General features: G+C 38.3%; 1 protein-coding gene across 1 annotated transcript; it reads left to right on the forward strand.

Annotated features, from left to right (window-relative positions):
• Positions 1-17,305: 17,305 nt before the first annotated feature.
• On the forward strand, positions 17,306-18,274 carry LOC126061358 (olfactory receptor 5K3-like). The gene has a single exon (XM_049857866.1). The coding sequence runs from the start codon at positions 17,306-17,308 to the stop codon at positions 18,272-18,274; it is 969 nt and encodes a 322-aa protein (XP_049713823.1).

Raw genomic sequence — 18,274 nt, forward strand, 5'->3', positions numbered from 1 at the left:
CCATGGGTCTTCTCCTTTTGGGGGGCCTAGCCTGTACTGCTGCTGCTAATAGGGCAACCTGGCGCTTTCTGTCTTGGTCTTCCCTGTTGTTACAGGTCTTAAATGCCATCTCAACCAGGTATCTGATATTCATAGTTACTGCCCCATCTAACTTATGAAGTTTTTTCCCAATGTCCGGGGCACATTGTCCTATAAAAATACTATTGACCATCCAAGGTTTAGCTGGGTCCTCTGGATCCTGATCTGTATGTTGCTTAAAGGCTGTATAGATTCTTTCAAGGAAACTTGAAAGACCCTCATCTTTATGCTGTTTAATCTCATATAATCGTATGCCTTATTCCAATTTTAGAGCTTAGGTACTCCATTTCTTAAGAGCCACTAAGAGACAGTCCTGATGACAGATGAGCATACAGTACTCTGCCATGTGATCATGATCCCAGCAGGGGTCTCGAAAGGGGAAGATATAATCAACTGCATCTCTGGTCAGCTGAGTGTCATGTCATCTCTGGGATTCCTCTTGGGCCCTGTCTAGGACCGTCCGTCTCTCCTCCAGGGAGAAGAGGGTGCTTAAGAGGGATTGACAGTCTGCCCAAGTTGAATCAAAAGAGTTAAAGATGGTGGTAAACAGTTCATACATTTTTATCAGTTTCTTGCAATATCCCGGGTTGTAATTCTTCCAGTTAACCAGGTCCACTGTACTAAAGGGAACAAAAACCCAAACCATACCTCCATCCACTACTGGAGTTTGGCGGAGGGGATGCTGGCCAGAGGCTGGCCTTCCCTGTTGACTCTGTCCCAGCCCTAAGGCACCCTGGGCCACATCTGTACCTTGGTAGGGTGTCTCTCCTCCCATATATGGTAGTAACAAGGGAAGATCTCCAGGACATTTGGATGGTCCTGTTTTCCAGTTTGGCTCTCCATCCTCCCCTCCAGGCTCCAGGAAAGGACAGTTGCTGAGAAGGGGGGGCAGGAATGCACTCCCTGCCCCTTTCCTCCAGCCCACCTTCCCCTCTCCTAGCTGCCCCTACCCAGTCCAGCTCAGGTCCAGAAGGAGAACCATACACACTGCTGGAGGATGCTGCAGCAGCTGGGACAGGAGCAGGAGAACGTAGGTAAGGTGAAGGAGGCTGTGGTGGTCCCATGGGGTCAAAAGGGTCACCCACCACTAGCACTGGCAGTGGCGGGGTGGGCTTTTTCATTTTGTACACATATTTTACAAGCCTTCTGAGTTTCCTCATCGTTATACAATGACATGAAGGTTTCCAGATAATGCTTTTAATCCCACTTACCATTTCTTGTTCAACATAAATCTAGCTAAGGGATGGTATAATGGATTGAATTGTGTCCTTGAAAAATGTGTGTCAACTTGGTTAGGCCATGTGTGGTTGTCTTCCATTTTGTGTTTTTACTGTGTGTTATAAATCATAATCTCTGCTGTGGTTAAAAGGATTATGGTGGGATGTAACCCTTGCTCAGGTCACCTCCCTGATCCAATGTAAAGGGAGTTTCCCTGGGGTGTGGTCTGCACCACATTTTATTTCTCAAGAGATAAAAGGAAAGGAAGAAAGTAGAGAGTTGGGGACCTCATACCACCAAGAAAGCAGTGCCAGGAGCAGAGCACGTCCTTTGGACCCGAGGTTCCTGTGCTGAGATGCTCCCAGACCACAGGAAAACACATGCATCACAAGAACCTTTCTCCAGAACCGAGAGAGAGAAAGCCTTCTCCTGGAGCTGAAGCCCTGAGTTTGGACTTGTAGCCTACTAGACTATGAGAGAATAAATTTCTCTCTGTTAAAGCCATCTAATTGTGGTATTTCTATTACAGCAGCACTAGATGACTAAGACAGATGGTGTTTCGGTTTAGTGATCTGTTCACGGACCACCTTTCCTGGTTGCCTAGACAATATTGGGGCCAAGCAGTATTACATAAGAAAATTAATTTCTTCTTTTTTCATAGGATCATAGCCAAATTTATCCAAATTCATTAAAATACACCCTAAGGGTTGAACACTCCAGAATGGTTTTAGTATTACGCATGTTCTTACTCCTACACACTCACACAAAGACAGACAGACAAAGAACACCAGTTCTAGATGCACTCATACAGAAGGACATCCCTTCAACCTAGAGGGGTGTCCACCAGATGGCAGGGGTCTAGTCCTATCTACCATGGACCACCTTATGGGCCTGCCAGGATTTAAATCCACCAAAAATAGCATTACCTGATTATCGCAGATTTTTTTCCCTTGCTTTTCAGAGTCACCACTGAGTTTGCAGCTTGTCCTCCAAGAGTCCAAAAAGGGGCCCAGACCCAACAAACGGTTCTGTTGCCAGCTATCGAGGTCTTCGTGAGGTTGGGACTGGCATGCCCCAAACACTGAGTGGTAGGCTCCTGGCTGGCTTGCTAATATATGTTGCTGGACCTCCAGGTCTCACTCAGCGTGACACTGAGACACAAGTCAGGTGAAAGTGAAAGAAGGAAACTTTATTTGGTTGGCCAAGCTAAGGAGCACACCGGGACCTATGTATCCGAGATGCCTCCCTTATCCACAGGCAGGGATTTTTATATTGGGAGGAAACAGAGTAGGGTGGACTCTTCTTCCGGGGTGTGTTTAGGAGGTCCCTCAAGATTGGTGGACAGCTCCTGTGATGATGCCGACATCATCTGGTCTGCACATTTGCATTGGGGCCTCAATGGAGGGAAGATGGGGGCTTAGCTTCTCCGAGCCACCATTCAGCGGCTTTCCAGTCTCAGCTGTTCTAATATGTAGATTTCAGTCTTCTGTTATTTCTGAAAAATTTCTTGGATTATTATTTTAAATATTGTTGCTGCTCTATTGTTTTCTTTTTTAGGGACTCCAATTTTATATGAGGTATATCAACTTTGCAAACTTCCATACCTATCATGTCATCTCAGATTCTTTTTACCCCTTTCCTTTATTTTCATTTTCTTGACTGTTTTCATTTCTTTCTTTAATGCCCTTTATTTTTAGTGTAGAATATCTTCTCTCTTGGTAACCTTGTAATTTAGTCTTAATTTATAAGATGATTTTGTCTTTTTCTCCAGTATTTTTCAATGTTAGTCAATTCTCATTTTATATGTACTTTTCTCCATCTCAGCTCTTATTTTGGAAGTTTTTATAAAAGCTCTTTTTCCTTATTTGAAAATGCTCACTTAAACATAATGATTTTAGGCTGAGATGATGTGTTACACTTTTTTCTCTATACATAGTTGTTTTTCTGGGAAGAATTTTTATCAACTGAAGTGTTTTGATTTTCAATTTCTGTTTTCTTCTTCTATTAGTTTGATATGGATGTTGCCTGTAAATTTTCTGTTTATTATTAATTACCTTGTTTTCTCTGGATAAGCAATAATAGATGATTTTATTTAGGTAGGATTGAGCGGATTTGTAGATTAGAGCACCCTCCTCTACTGGTACATAATTTGCTATTTTTTAAATAGACGGTTCATCTTTGAGGGATAAGGTTAGTTGTGCCTTCTAACCTTGGGATCTTCTTCTTTCTGTAACACCTTTTCTAAGTTGAGCTCCCCAGGAGACAGATTCTAAGAAGGAGATTTGCATGCAAGAAATTTGTTCGGGAATGCTCTTAGGCTCAGTACTTATTGAGGGTGTGAAGGAATTAAGATTGGGCAGATGCCTGAGTTTAACTTCAACGTAGTCGCCACAAAGACCTCAGCCAATTCCATGGGAAAGCAAGGAGCTAGGGTTTTCTTTCTGAGTTTCCATGCATTAAAGCAAGGGATCTGGAAATTATACTTCCTATGGAATGGTTATTGGACTCAGGTTACCCCAAGGAAAGGGTGTGGAATGAATGAGGCAACTCTCTTCAGCCAAGGTCAGTTCCTGGACAGGGATTCAAATGAGAACTGTCAGCTACCAGTGCTCTCATAGCTGGGGAATTAAGGTGGGAGCTGGACTGTGAACCACAGATCCACTACAGTGTACCTTTTAGATTGTTCAAAGCAGGTTGTGTCATATAATGTTTTGGGAACACCTTCTCCAGGATTCTGGTTCCTGTCTTTTCTTGGAGAATTTAAGTGATGAAAATTAGTGGGACAGCCTGAAGCTTCCACTGCTTCATCTATTCTAAACCCAAAATTAATTTTCTTCACCTCCTCCTAGTTTCTCTCCCTTTTAGCCAATACCTCTGCTAGTTTAGGTGGCTAATATGGTGGGGTGACAAAGAGGTCTGATCCCTGGGTTCTAAGCCACTGGTCACCATGCCCTTTTCAAGCCATGGCTCTTACACTCACTGCTTCATTGTCAAACTTGGACAATGGAATACCAAGACATACCTATGGATCACTCGAATGCCAAATATATTTTTCCCAACCCCCACTGAGTAACAGCAGCTCTAGCTTTTCCTCATGATCAGGGTCAATTATCACTGCAAGACTTGTAATTCCTTTCCTTGTCTTCTGGTCTCCTGGTTCAAGGAACTCAACGTGACTTGGTGGCAGGTGTAGCTTTAAGTATAATAGGATACTGTCTGTGTTTCCTAGTAAAAGCATTTCTCTTCTGAGATCGTGGACCCCTACATTCTTAATGTAAGACATTAAGAAAAGTTAGGAAATAATTTTAAGCAAGACCTTGAATTACTGTATCACAGTGCTAAACTAAGATTCCAAAAATAATAAAACATATGTATCTTTACATTTTTAAATGACTATAACAATCATTACTATTATTTTAATAATAATGTTAGAGAAAACAATGCTTTTATTTTTAACTTGTAAAAATAAAAAATATTTTTATTACCACTTCTTTGACAATCTCATTCTTTTTACTTTTCTATTTTTATGTATAATAATATACATAATATTTTAGTATAGTGATAAAACAGGTAAAATGAATATACTCCAAATTATTTTAATGATATGAACAAACAACTAAAAAATTTGGGAATCCCTCCTTAATGCAGCCACTAACAGACGGATGACATTTGACAACCCAAAAGTAGATGAGATAATCTCCAGAAATCTATAGAATAAAAAAAGGGAGACCAAATACAGAACTGAGGGAAACACAAGCACCATTAAGGGCAAAGACAGAAATGATCCACATAAAAAACTGAGATGAAACAGCTGAGAAGATAGAAGAAATGAATGTTATTACAAAAGCTAGTGGTGGGAGACTTTCAAGAGTACTAAATGCTACAACTTAGGAAAATAATTAGGAAATATTCTTTATTGTTGACATTTAGAGTTTGGTAGTGACTTTAGTGAGAGTGATGGTTCAGTGAAATAGCAGGGAAAGAAAAATAACAAGTAGGAGGGAAACATAGAAAAATTCTCAATCTCACACCCCCCTCCACCTATGTCCCCTTATGTCATGGATGCTTAAGGTTCAGCCACCTGTTTTTACTATCCATTCTCTGGTTAAGCCTTGTTCTTTCAAACTTTTAGGCCTTTACCCATGTGGTGCCTTTAGACTACTGACCTTCCACGTGTTTTCTGTCTATTAAAAACCTACTTATCATGCCAAATGACACTTCCATTGCGAAATCTTTCTTTCTTGCTTCTAGCCACTATTCACTTCCTTTGCTATATTCCCACATAATAAGATTACATCTCTTTTATAACACTTATCACAGCCTGACTTGTACTCTAGTTAGTAACGTAAGCGTCTTTCTTTCCTGCTAGATTATGAGCTTATTGTCAGGAGTTTCTTCTAATATCTATGAATGTCTTATTCCCACTTGGTCCACATCTTGTGCCCCTTCATGCCTATTGTCTTATCCAATGCCCTATATAAGTACTTAATAAAGGTTAAAGAAAACTCAAATTTTTACAAGTAAGTTTGTAGTGAAGCTCGAGGTTAGTGTTCTGTAAGGAACTTAAAAGATATGTAACATGGTCCCTGACTTAAGGATATTTAGTCAAGACATAAAGTTAGAAGGATATATAAGTTACACTTAATTAGGTGTCAAATGTGTTATGAGGGCAAGTAAGTACCATGTAGGTCAGGAAGGGGAAAACTCAATTTGATTTAAAGGACCTGAGAAAGTCCTCTTGGAGGAGATCAGAAGAACTCAAGGATGAGAAGAATTGGGGTGGAAAGACTGAGGAGTAGGTGTTTCAAATGAGGAAATGTTATGAGCAAGATCATTGAGTCAAATTGAACCAAGTTCACAGAGAAAGAGTAAAGTGATGTGCTGAAAGGAAGAAAACAAGAGGTCAAGAGCCTTGAGCTGAAAGGAAGAAAGAGAGGGGACAGATAAGACCCACGGAGAGTATGCAGTACCTGAAATACCAAAACACAGAAAATGGATTTGGCTTGAAAAATAAAAAATTCTTGAGCATGAGAGTATCTTTTTCTTCATTTATTGAACAAGTATTTATTGAGCACTCCAAAGTTCCAGACACTGTGAAGTTGTTGGGACCATAATAATGAAAAAAGCAGAGGCATTTCCTCCTCTCTTTAATCTATATGCTAATGGTGGTGGTAGAGTGGGGATGATGGATTACACACGTGCAAACTAATAAACATATGATATGTTGAGGCATGATTAGTGGTACAACAACAACAAAAATGGAAACAAGGTAATGAAGATAAAGAGCAGCTATGGTGAACAGAAATAAACACAAGTTCAGTAATTCATTTGGACTAAATAATTGTTTTGGATTTAATTGTGACCCCCCCCAAAAAAAATTTGTGTTGTAAATCTTAACCTTTATGCCTGTGGTTATAATCCCATTTGGGAATGGGTTGTCTTTGTTATGTTAAGGTGATGGAATGAGTATAGGGTGTATCATGAGTCAATCTCTTTAGAGATATAAGCAAGATTAAACAAGCCCTAGATAACTAAGAATGTGGTACTGGAAGAGAGGAGTGCTGTTCTAACAGATACCTAAAAGGTGGAAGTAGTTTTGGAATTGGATAATGGCAGAGACTGGAAGAAGTTTAAGTTTCCTAATAGTAAAACATTAGATTGCCTTGAAGAAACTGTTGGTAGAACTATGGATGTCAAAGACAATTCTAGTGAAGGCTCAGAAGGAAGTGAGGTAAGCTATAGAGAGAGCCTCTATGGTCTGTGAGAACACATATGGTGCCAGCAACAGAATATTGTTAGAAATAGGGATATTAACTGTGCTTTTGGTGAGGATTTAAAAGAAAATGATGAACATGTGATTGGACAAATAGGAAGGGCAAAGCTTTTTATCAGTGGCAAAGAACTTGTCTGAATTATGTTCAAATGTTTGGTGGAAGGTAGAATTTGTAAGTGATAAACTTGGCTATCTAGCTGAGGAGATTTCTAGGCAAGATCTTAAAAGGGTCATGTGGATCCTTCTTGCCACTTATAGTAAAATGTGAGAGGAAAAAGATGGATTTAAAAATGAACTGTGGGGAGCCAAGATGGAGGAACAGACAGATCTTTCCGGTGAGCCATCTTCACAACAAAGACCCTAAAAAACAAGTGAAACAAGTATATTTATGAAAAGCTAGGAGCTCTGAGCATCAAAAGCAAGCTTAGAAAATGAACAGAGGGCAGGGGAAGGAGGAGATGGTTCAGAAGCACTTGGCACTAATGTATTTGAAGAAAAATCAGACAAAAGAATTTTAAAAAATGAAGAAACCTCAAGAATCATATGGCACTCTATCAATAGAAATAACCTATGAGTGATTGGAGTACCAGAACAGGGAGGGATAATAGGAAATTGTTGAAGATTTATTGGCAGAAAACTTCTCTGATACTGTGAAAGATGAGAAGACATCTATCCAAGATGCTCATCGAACTCCACATAAGGTAGATTTTAAAAGAAAGTCACCAAGACATATTATAATCAAACCTGCCAAAATCAAAGATAAAGAGAGAATTTTAGGAGTAGCTAGGGATAAACAAAAAGTCACCCACAAAGGAGAGTCAGTAAGAATAACCTCGGACTACTCAGCACAAACCATGCAGGCAAGAAGGCAATTGGATGACACGTTTAAAAAATTGAAGGAAAAAAAAATGCCAGGCAAGAATCATATATCCAGCAAAATTGTCTCTTAAATATGAAGGTGAAATTAGGACATTTCCAGATAAACAGAAGTTTAGAGAATTTGTAAAAACCAAACCAAAACTACAAGAAATAGCAAACAGAGTTCTTTGGTTAGAAAATCAAAATAATATCAGGTATCAAATCAAGACTAAAACACTGGGCAAAGCAATCAGAAGTCAACCTAGAAAGGGAAATCACAAAAATAAATCAAGATTAAAAAAAAAAAAAGCTTAAAACAGGGTAACAGTGATGTTGTTAACTAAATGAAGACAACATTAAAAAAAATAAAGAGGGACTAAGAAATGTAGTCATAGCTCTTCCAGATGCAGAGGAAGATAAGGTGATACAAAGAAATAAAAGTTTTAAATTTAGAAAAATAGGGGTAAATAATAAGGTAACCACAAAGGAGGCAAACTATCCTACACATCAATATAAAATACAAGAAAAAAATAGAGACTCAGCAGAAAAAAAATCAACAACAATGAATATGAGGAAAGGACAATACATAAAGATAATCTGCTCAGCACCTAAAATTAAGTAGGAAACAAAAACTGTCAACAACACACAAAAAAAGGACATCAAAATGACAGCACTAAATTCATACCTATACATAATTATGCTGAATGTAAATGGACTAAATGCATCAATAAAGAGACAGAGAGTGGCAGAATGGGTTAAAAAACAAAATCCATAGATATGCTGCCTATAAGAGACACACCTTACTTAGAGAAACAAACTAAAACTCAAAGGATGGAAAAAATATATCAAGCAAACAATCAAAAAAGGGCAGGAGTGGCAATATTAATTTCTGACAAAATAGACTTTAAAGTTAAATCCATCATAAAGGGTAAGGAAGGACACTATATAATGATTAAAGGGACAATATACCAAAGGATATGACCATATTAAATATTTAAGCACCCAATGACAGGGCTGCAAGATACATAAAAAAAACTCTATCAGCATTGAAAAGTGAGATAGCTCCACAATAATAGTAAGAGACTTCAACACAACACTTTCGGTGAAGGACAGGATATCCAGAAAGAAGCTCGATAAAGACCTGGAAGATCCAAATGCCACAATCAACCAACTTGACCTCATAGACATATACAGAACACCCCACCCAACAACAACCATGTATGCTTTCTTTTCTAGTGCACATGGAACATTCTCTAGAATAGACCACACATTAGGTCATAAAACAATCCCTAGCAGAATCTAAAACACTGAAATATTACAAAGCATCTTCTCTGACCATAAAGCCATGAAAGTGGAAATCAACAACAGAAAAGCAGGGAAAAGAGATCAAACACTTGGAAACTGAACCACACCCTGCTCAAAAACAACTGGGTTATAGAAGACATTAAGTATGGTATAAAGAAATTCGTAGAATCCAATGACAATGAAAACACTTCCTATCAGAACTTTTGGGACACAGCAAAAGCAGCACTTAGAGGTCAATTTATATCAATAAATGCACACATACAAAAAGAAGAAAGGGCCAAAATCAAAGAATTATCCCTACAACTTGAACAAATAGAAAGAGAGCAACAAAAGAAACCCTCAGGTACCAGAAGAAAACAAATAATAAAAACTAGAGCAGAACTAAATGAAATAGAAAAGAGAAAAACAATTGAAAGAATTAACAGAACCAAAAGCTGGTTCTTTGAAAAAACCAACAAAATTTTTAAATGATTGGCCAAATTGGCAAAAGAAAAACAGGAGAGGAAGCAAATAACGTGAATAAGAAATGAGATGGGCGATATTACAACCAACCCAATTGAAATTAAAAGAAGCATATCAGATTACTATGAACAATTGTACTCTAACAAATTTGAAAACCTAGAAGAAATGAAAAATGAAAGAATTCCTAGAAATACACTACCTACCTAAACTAACAGAAACAGAGGTAGAACATCTAAACAGACCTATAACAAAAGAAGAGATTGAAAAGGTAATCAAAATACTCCCAGCAAAAAAAAAGCCCTGGCCCAGAGGGCTTCACTGCAGAGTTGTACCAAACTTTCAGAGAAGAGTAAACACCACTACTACTAAAGGTATTTCAGAGCATAGAAAAGGACAAAATAGTCCCAAACTCATTCTATGAAGCCAGCATATCCCTGATACCAAAACCAGCTAAAGACACCACAAAAAAAGAAAATTACAGACCTATATTGCTCATGGCCTTAGATGCAAAAATCCTCAGCAAAATTCTAGCCAATAGAATTCAACAACATACCAAAAAAATAATTCACCGTGACCAAGTGGGATTCATACCAGGTATGCAGGGATGGTTCAACATTAGAAGAACAATTAATGTAATCCATCATATAAATAGAACAAAAGGCAAGAATCACATGGTTTTATCAATTGATGCAGAAAAGGCATTTGACAAAGTTCAACACCCATTCATGATAAAAACTCTCAGCAAAATAGGAATGGAAGGAAAATTCCTCCACATAATAAAGGGCATTTATACATACCCAATAGCCAAAATCATCCTAAATGGAAAGAACCTGAAAGCATTCCCCTTGAGAACGGGAACCAGACATGGATGCCCTTTATCACCACTCTTATTCAACATTCTGCTGGAGGTCCTAGCCAGAGCATTTAGGCTAGATAAAGAAATAAAAGGCATCCAGATTGGCAAGGAAGAAGTAATCTCCATTTGCAGATGACATGATCTTATACACAGAAAACCCTAAGGAATCCTCAAGAAACCTACTGAAACTAATAGAAGAGTTCAGCAGAGTATCAGGATACAAGATAAACATACAAAAATCAGTTGGATTCCTCTACGCCAACAAAAAGAACATCAAAGAGGAAACCACCAAATCAATACCATTTACAGTAGCCCCCAAGGAGATAAAATACTTAGGAATAAATCTTACCAGAGATGTAAAAGACTTATACAAAGAAAACTACAAAACCCTTCTGCAAGAAACCAGAAGAGACCTACATAAATGGAAAAATGCACCTTGCTCGTGGATAGGAAGAATTAACGTTATAAAAATGTCTATTCTACCAGAAGTGATCTATAGATTTAATGCAATTCTAATCCAAATTCTAGCGACATTTTTTAATGAGATGGAGAAACAAATCACCAACTTCATATGGAAGGGAAAGAGCCCCTGGATAAGTAAAGCATTGCTGAAAAAGAAGAACAAAGCGGAAGGCCTTACTCTACCTGATTTTACAATCTATTATACCACCACAGTAGTCAAAACAGCCTGGTGGTGGTACAACAACAGATACATAGACCAATGAAACAGAATTGAGAATCCAGACATAAAACCATCCACATATGAGCAGCTGATATTTGACAAAGTCACCGAAATAGTTAAATGGGGAAAAGACACTCTTTTTAACAAATGATGCTGGTATAACTGGATATACATCTGCAAAAAAAAAATGAAACAAGGCCCATATCTCACTCCATGCACAAAAACGAGCTGAAAATGGATCAAAGACCTAAACATAAAGACTAAAACGATAAAGATCATGGAAGAAAAAATAGGGACCACATTAGGAGCCCTAATACATGGCATAAACAGTACACAAAACATTACTAACAGCGCAGAAGAAAAACTAGATAACTGGGAGCTCCTAGAAGTCAAACACCTATGTTCATCCAAAGACTTCACCAAAAGAGTAGAGTTTACCTACAGACTGAGAAAAAGCTTTTAGCTATGATAATTTCAATCGGCACCTGATCTCTAAATTCTACATGATACTGCAAAAACTCATCTACAAAAAGACAAATAACCCAATTAAAAAATGGGCAAAAGATTTGAATAGACACTTCACTAAAGAAAACATTCAAGTAGCTAACAGATACTTGAGGAAATGCTCACGATCATTAGCCGTTCAAGAAATGCAAATCAAAACTACAATAAGATTCCATCTCACTCCAACAAGGCTAGTGTTAATCCAAAAAACACAAAACAAGAAATGCTGAAGAGGCTGTGGAGAGATTGGAACACTTATACACTGCTGGTGGGAATGTAAAATGGTACAACCACTTTGGAAATGGATTTGGCTCTTCCTTAAAAAGTTAGAAATAGAACTACTGTATGATCCAGCAATCCCACTCCTTGGAATACATCCTAGAGAAATAAGAGCCTTTACACAAACAGATATATGCACACCCATGTTCAATGCAGCACTGTTTACAATAGCAAAAACATGGAAGCAACCACGGTGCCCATCAATGGATGAATGGATAAAGAAATTAGGGCATATTCACAGAATGGAATACCATGCATCAATAAAGAACAGTGATGAACCTGTGAAACATTTCATAACATAGAGAAACCTAGAAGGCATTATGCTGAGTGAAATTAGTCAGTTGCAGAAGGACAAATATTGTATAAGACAACTATTATAAGAACTCGAGAAATAGTTTAATCAGAGAAGAAAATATTCTTTGATGGTTACGAGAGGGGGAAGGGAGGGAGGGTAGGAGAGCAGTATTCACTAATTAGATAGTAGGTAAGAACTACTTTAGGTGATGGGAAAGACAGCACGCAATACAGGCGAGGTCAGCACAACTGGACTAAACCAAAAGCAAAGAAGGTTCCTGAATAAACTCAATGCTTCAAAGGCCAGCGTAGCAGGGGTGGGGATTTGGGGACCATGGTTTCAGGGACATCTAAGTCAATTGGCATAATAAAATCTATTAAGAAAACATTCTGAATCCCACTTTGAAGAGATGCTTATTTTGTCTTAAACACTGGCAAATGGCCATCTAAGATGCATCAATTGGTCTCAACCCACCTGGAGCAAAGGTGAATGAAGAACACCAAGGACACAAGTTATTTATGAGCCCAAGAGACAGAAAGGACCACATAAACCAAGACTACATCAGCCTGACAGCAGAAGAACTAGATGGTGCCCAGCCATAAGCAATGACTGCCCTGATAGGGAACATAACAGAGAACCTCTAAGGGAGCAGGGGAGCAGTAGGATGCAGGCCCCAAATTCTCACAAAAAGGCCAGAGTTAATGGTCTCACTGAGACTGGAAGGACCCTGGTGATCTTCACCCACAGACCTTCTGTTGGCCCAGGACAGGAACCATTCCAAAAGCTGACTCTTCAGACAGGGATTGGACTGAACAATGCATTGGAGAGGGATGTTGGAGCAGAGTGAGCTTCGTGGATCAGGTGGACACTTGAGTCTATGTTGGCATCTCCTGCCTGGAGGGGAGAAGAGAGAGTAGAGTGGGTTAGAAGCTGGCAAAATGGACACAAAAAGGGAGAGTGGAGGGAGGGAATGGGCTGTCTCATTAGGGGAAGAGCAATTGGGAGTATGTAGCAAGGTGTGTATCAGTTTTTGCATGAGAGACTGACTTGATTTGTAAACTTTCACTTAAAGCACAATAAAAAATTTTTAAAAAGTAAGAAAAAATGAACTGTGCAAAATGAAACCATAACTTAAAAATTTTGAAAATTCTGTTGTACAAACTAAGGACACGTGCCCTAAAACATTCACCAAGGACTTGGTGACTCAATCTTTTCTTAAGGAGAGTAAACCTGTGACCGACAGATCTAACCAACTGCAGCAGCAGAAAACCCATCAACTTACAGTGAGGAAGACAGAGCCTGAACAAAATGAAAACAAGCTGTCTGCCCTTTGGCATTCTACAGACAGGAAAAAGACTAAAGGAGCTATAACTGTTTACGTCCAAGAAAGAATAGGACCATCCCTGGAGCAGCACGGAGATCAGCAGAATTTTTGGAAGGCACATGGGAAGCAAGGCCTTCTTAGTTTCAAAGGGTGGGGCCACAGTCTCCTGGTTCTCAAAGGGTGCACAAGAGCCTCCAAGGTTTCAAAGAGTTGGATCTTTGCTAGTTCGTTTTCAGAATCTGGGGTGCCTTTAAGGTGTGTCAGGGGATGTGGCTGCCACTGAAAGCAGAGGAGCAGGAGAATGAGGGGTGTAGTTGCCTCTCGGATGGACTAGGATAATAACACCACCCAGAGCTAAGAAGAATTGCCCTACCAGCGCACCTTGTGCGCATGGGTGAAATCCAGGGCCCAGCGATCTTCACCCAGAATGGCCAATACCCAGAGTGTGGAGGGCAGGGCCATTGCTCAGGTGGTCTCAGAGAAGACATGATTCATTTCAAGACTTGACAGCTAATGTTAGTTGTTCTGCTGGGTAGTGGACTTTCTTGATGCCCATTATCCCTTCTTTTCCTTCAATTTCTCTCATTTGCAAAGGCAATGTCTACTTTGTGCCTGTTGTATCAGTGTACTTCAGAAACAGATAATTTGTAGTCTAGACTTCACAAGTTAACAGATGAAAAGAAATTTTGCCTCAGGATGGGATACTTCTTCAGTCTCACACATACTTGATTTAAATGCTTTAGAAGATGAGATTTTAGACTTGGAGTTCATTTGAGACTTTTGGGATGATGTGACACAATGGATGTGGTTTGCATGTGGTAAATACAAGAATTTTGAGGAGCCAAAAGGTGGAATATTATGGATCGAATCATGATCCCCCAAAATATGTATTGTATGTCCTAACCTCTATGCCTGTGGTTAAAATCTGATTTGGGAATGGGTTGTGTTTGTTATGTTAATGAGGCTGGATAAGCCTAGCATGTATCTTGTGTTAATGTTTCTTGAGATATGAAAGAGATTAAGCAAGCAAAGGAGAGAAGCAGAGATGCAAGAAGAAAAATGCCCAGGAGCAGAAGCTAGAAGAGTCAAGAACCTTCCTCCAGAGCCAACAGAGAGAGAAAGCCTTCCCCTAGAGCCAACACTCTGAATTTTTAATTCTTGCCTCCTAAACAGTGAGAAAATTAATTTCTGTGTGTTAAAGCCATCCTCTCGTGGTATTTCTGTTATAACAGCACTAGGTAAGTAAAGAGTAATATCAAAGTTTTTCCAGTGAAGGCTTGAAGGACACGTGGATGGATTCAATTCACAGAGTGAAGAAGTCAGGGACCTTGGCTGAACTCACCACACCTTTTCATCTTTTCTTCACCAAATCCTGTTTATTTTTCATAAGCCAAATTAGACCTGCTTCTTCCAATAAGTGGTCAATACAGTCTGAGGCTTTTTTCTGCCCCTTTTACATTTTACGCACAGAACGGCAAACAGGATTTAGAAATTAGATCAGTTACATAAGAGCCAGCTAGGTGATTATCCTCAGTTTGGTGAGGCCTTTTGCTTTAACCACAGTATTTTACAAAGCATCTTTAATGAATGCCATATTGTTTCTGTGTTTTGAGGACAGAATCTCCACACAGAAATACAATGATGTCAATTCAAGAAAATCCCTTTAGGATTAGATGGAAAACAAACTTTGCACTCTCATTATCATCACTGACCTATTAGTAGTCTCCAAGATTTTCATTTTTTCAATCCCAAATGTTTTAGAGACCAAGATTTATATTCAGAAATTCTATTTGTCCTAACACCACAAGGGAAGTAACAAGCTATTCTCCTTCTCAGAGACATCCAAGTAAGAGAAATATTCTGATTTATTTTTACTTTTGATATTGACATCCATAAATATTTATTTCTCAAAATTTCTTACCTTCATTGTTCTTAGATTTCAACTGATTAGTTATCTTTCTAGTTTTTCTGTAAATTGAATACTGTGAGGAGCTAGGATAAGACACAATACTGCAATTCATCCTGACTTTGTCTGATTATAAGGTACAATTTCAAAAGAGACAGGTAAAGTCACAAAGTAATTCTACAAAATAAGTCAAGTTTGTTGTTGTTAGGTGCCGTCGAGTCAGTTCTGAATCATAGCGACACTATTTACAACAGAACAAAACACTGCCTGGTGCTGTGCCATTCTCACAATCGTTGCTATGTTTGCAGTAATAATGTGAATTTAAAGTTATTTCTGATTTAGCTGAATCATTAGATGGTTTTATTTAATATCTACATTTAGAATTATGATTTGTTAAAAATTATAGCATGAGCAGGGTCAGTGTTCATGGAAATGAGTAAGTTGGCACTGGGGATGGGAATGAGGGAGTTGAACAATGGGTGGACAGAGTGGTATATGTGGGAAATAAGGATGGATGTGGATCAAATTACAGAGAATTTTAAATATTGTCCTAAAGAATTTGAAATTATCTTAGAGACAACAAATATTAAAGCCTTCTTGGTATCTGTGTTGTATTTGACAACGTCATGAAGTAATGGCTGCTGAACTTCAACTAAGATAAATAGATCTGGCAATCATCAGGAGAATGTGACCTTAAATAAGTAATGAAACAACGGGGAGCTTCTATCTGATAAATGGTAGAAGTCTCTATGGAACAAACTAGGGAGGATAGTTATCAATTCTTATAATATGGTCATAATTATTAGCATATGACCTGCAAATCTCATAAGATTAGAATAACAGGAGACCCTTAATGCTAGAAATGGAAAGTACTCAGATAAAGAGGGAAAATATTAATATTTTATTTACAGCTAGTCTCAGAAAATTTGCTCCATCATAGCAGAATGCGTTGATAGAAATATAAAGATGACATACACCAATTAACTTATTAAGGAAATCAATGCATTTTTCTGTCTCTAGCTTTCCAATTTAATTTTCTTTAAATAGTTCCCTCCTTAATAATTAGTGACCTTTGTGTACTTTCTAAATTATAAATTTAAAACACCAATACTTTGTAATTTTTAAATTTTCACTCCACTAGGGTAACCACAAAAAAACCATTGCCATCAAGTCAATTCTGACTCGTAGCAACCCTATAGTACAGAATAGGACTGCTCCACAGGGTTTCCAAGGGGTGCCTGGTGGATTTGAACTGCTGACCTTTCAGTTACCAGCTGCCACTAGGAAAGACCAAAAAAAAAAAAAAAAAAAAACACCAAACCACTAGGATAGGATATAAAAAAAAATGTTTGCTAAATGAAAAAATACATATGCAGAAAAATTGATTTCAAGTGCACTTTAAGATTGTCAATACAAAATTGACATTGAATTATTTGAGAGCAGTAAATCTAGAGTACCCTGTATTTGTCCCCTATCTTTGTATAAGTTTATATACAAAAACCTTTTCACTGCAAGCATTTCTTTGAAATTATGAAAATATTCTTTTGAATCTGGAGCATCAGCACTTGAGGTCATATAAGATGACACTTTAGGGAAACTAAGACTCCCTGTAAGTATGTTTGTCTGTACTTCAGAGACAGCAGGGGAAGCTTGGAGGATTGGTTCTACTCCCTGTTGTCCAAGAGCAATTCAAAGGGAAAACTAGAAATAGTCTAAATTAGAATCTTATCTCTCCATGATTTCTATCTCAACACAGAAAGTAGAGATGACCGAGGACAATTACTCTTTGGCAACTGAGTTTATGCTCACAGGATTTACGGACAAACCAGGTCTGAAGATCCTTCTGTTTGTGGTATTCTTTACTATTTATCTGATCACCATGGTGGGGAATCTTGGTTTGGTGGCGTTGATTTTCCTGGAGCGCCGTCTCCACACACCCATGTACATCTTTCTGGGCAACCTGGCTCTGATGGATTCCTGCTGTTCCTGTGCCATTACCCCCAAGATGTTAGAGAACTTCTTTTCTGAGGACAGAATGATTTCCCTCTATGAATGCATGGCACAATTTTATTTTCTCTGCCTTGCTGAAACTGCAGACTGCTTTCTCCTGGCAGCAATGGCCTATGATCGCTACGTGGCAATATGTCGTCCACTGCAGTACCACACCATGATGTCGAAGAAACTCTGCATTCAGATGATCATAGGGTCCTACATAGCTGGGAACCTGCATTCCATGATTCATGTAGTACTTCTATTAAGGTTAACCTTTTGTGGATCTCATCAAATCAATCACATTTTTTGTGATGTTCTTCCATTATACAGACTTTCCTGTATCAACCCTTATATCAATGAATTGATGATCCATATCTTTTCAGGGTCAATTCAAATCTTTACTATTACCGTAGTCCTAATCTCTTATCTTTGCATCCTCTTCACAGTTTTCAAAATGAAATCCAAAGAGGGAAGAGGCAAAGCTTTATCTACTTGTGCATCTCACTTTCTCTCTGTCTCAATGTTTTATGGTTCTCTTCTCTTCATGTACATTCGGCCAAGTTCAGTTAAAGAAGGGTATAAAGATATACCAGTTGCTATTTTTTATACTTTAGTAATTCCTTTATTAAACCCTTTTATTTATAGTCTAAGAAATAAGGAAGTAGCAAATGTCATGAAAAGAATTATGAAGAACAGAAAACATCATAATGTTCTGAAACAAATACCTCCTGTGACAAATTGA

Source organism: Elephas maximus, chromosome 18 (genome assembly GCF_024166365.1).
Source record: "Elephas maximus indicus isolate mEleMax1 chromosome 18, mEleMax1 primary haplotype, whole genome shotgun sequence".
In the NCBI taxonomy this organism is placed as follows: Eukaryota; Metazoa; Chordata; class Mammalia; order Proboscidea; family Elephantidae; genus Elephas; species Elephas maximus.

Bases quoted from the DNA above. Each gene is read 5' to 3' on its own strand.
- LOC126061358 (XM_049857866.1), top strand. From the start codon at position 17,306: ATGACCGAGGACAATTACTCTTTGGCAACTGAGTTTATGCTCACAGGA.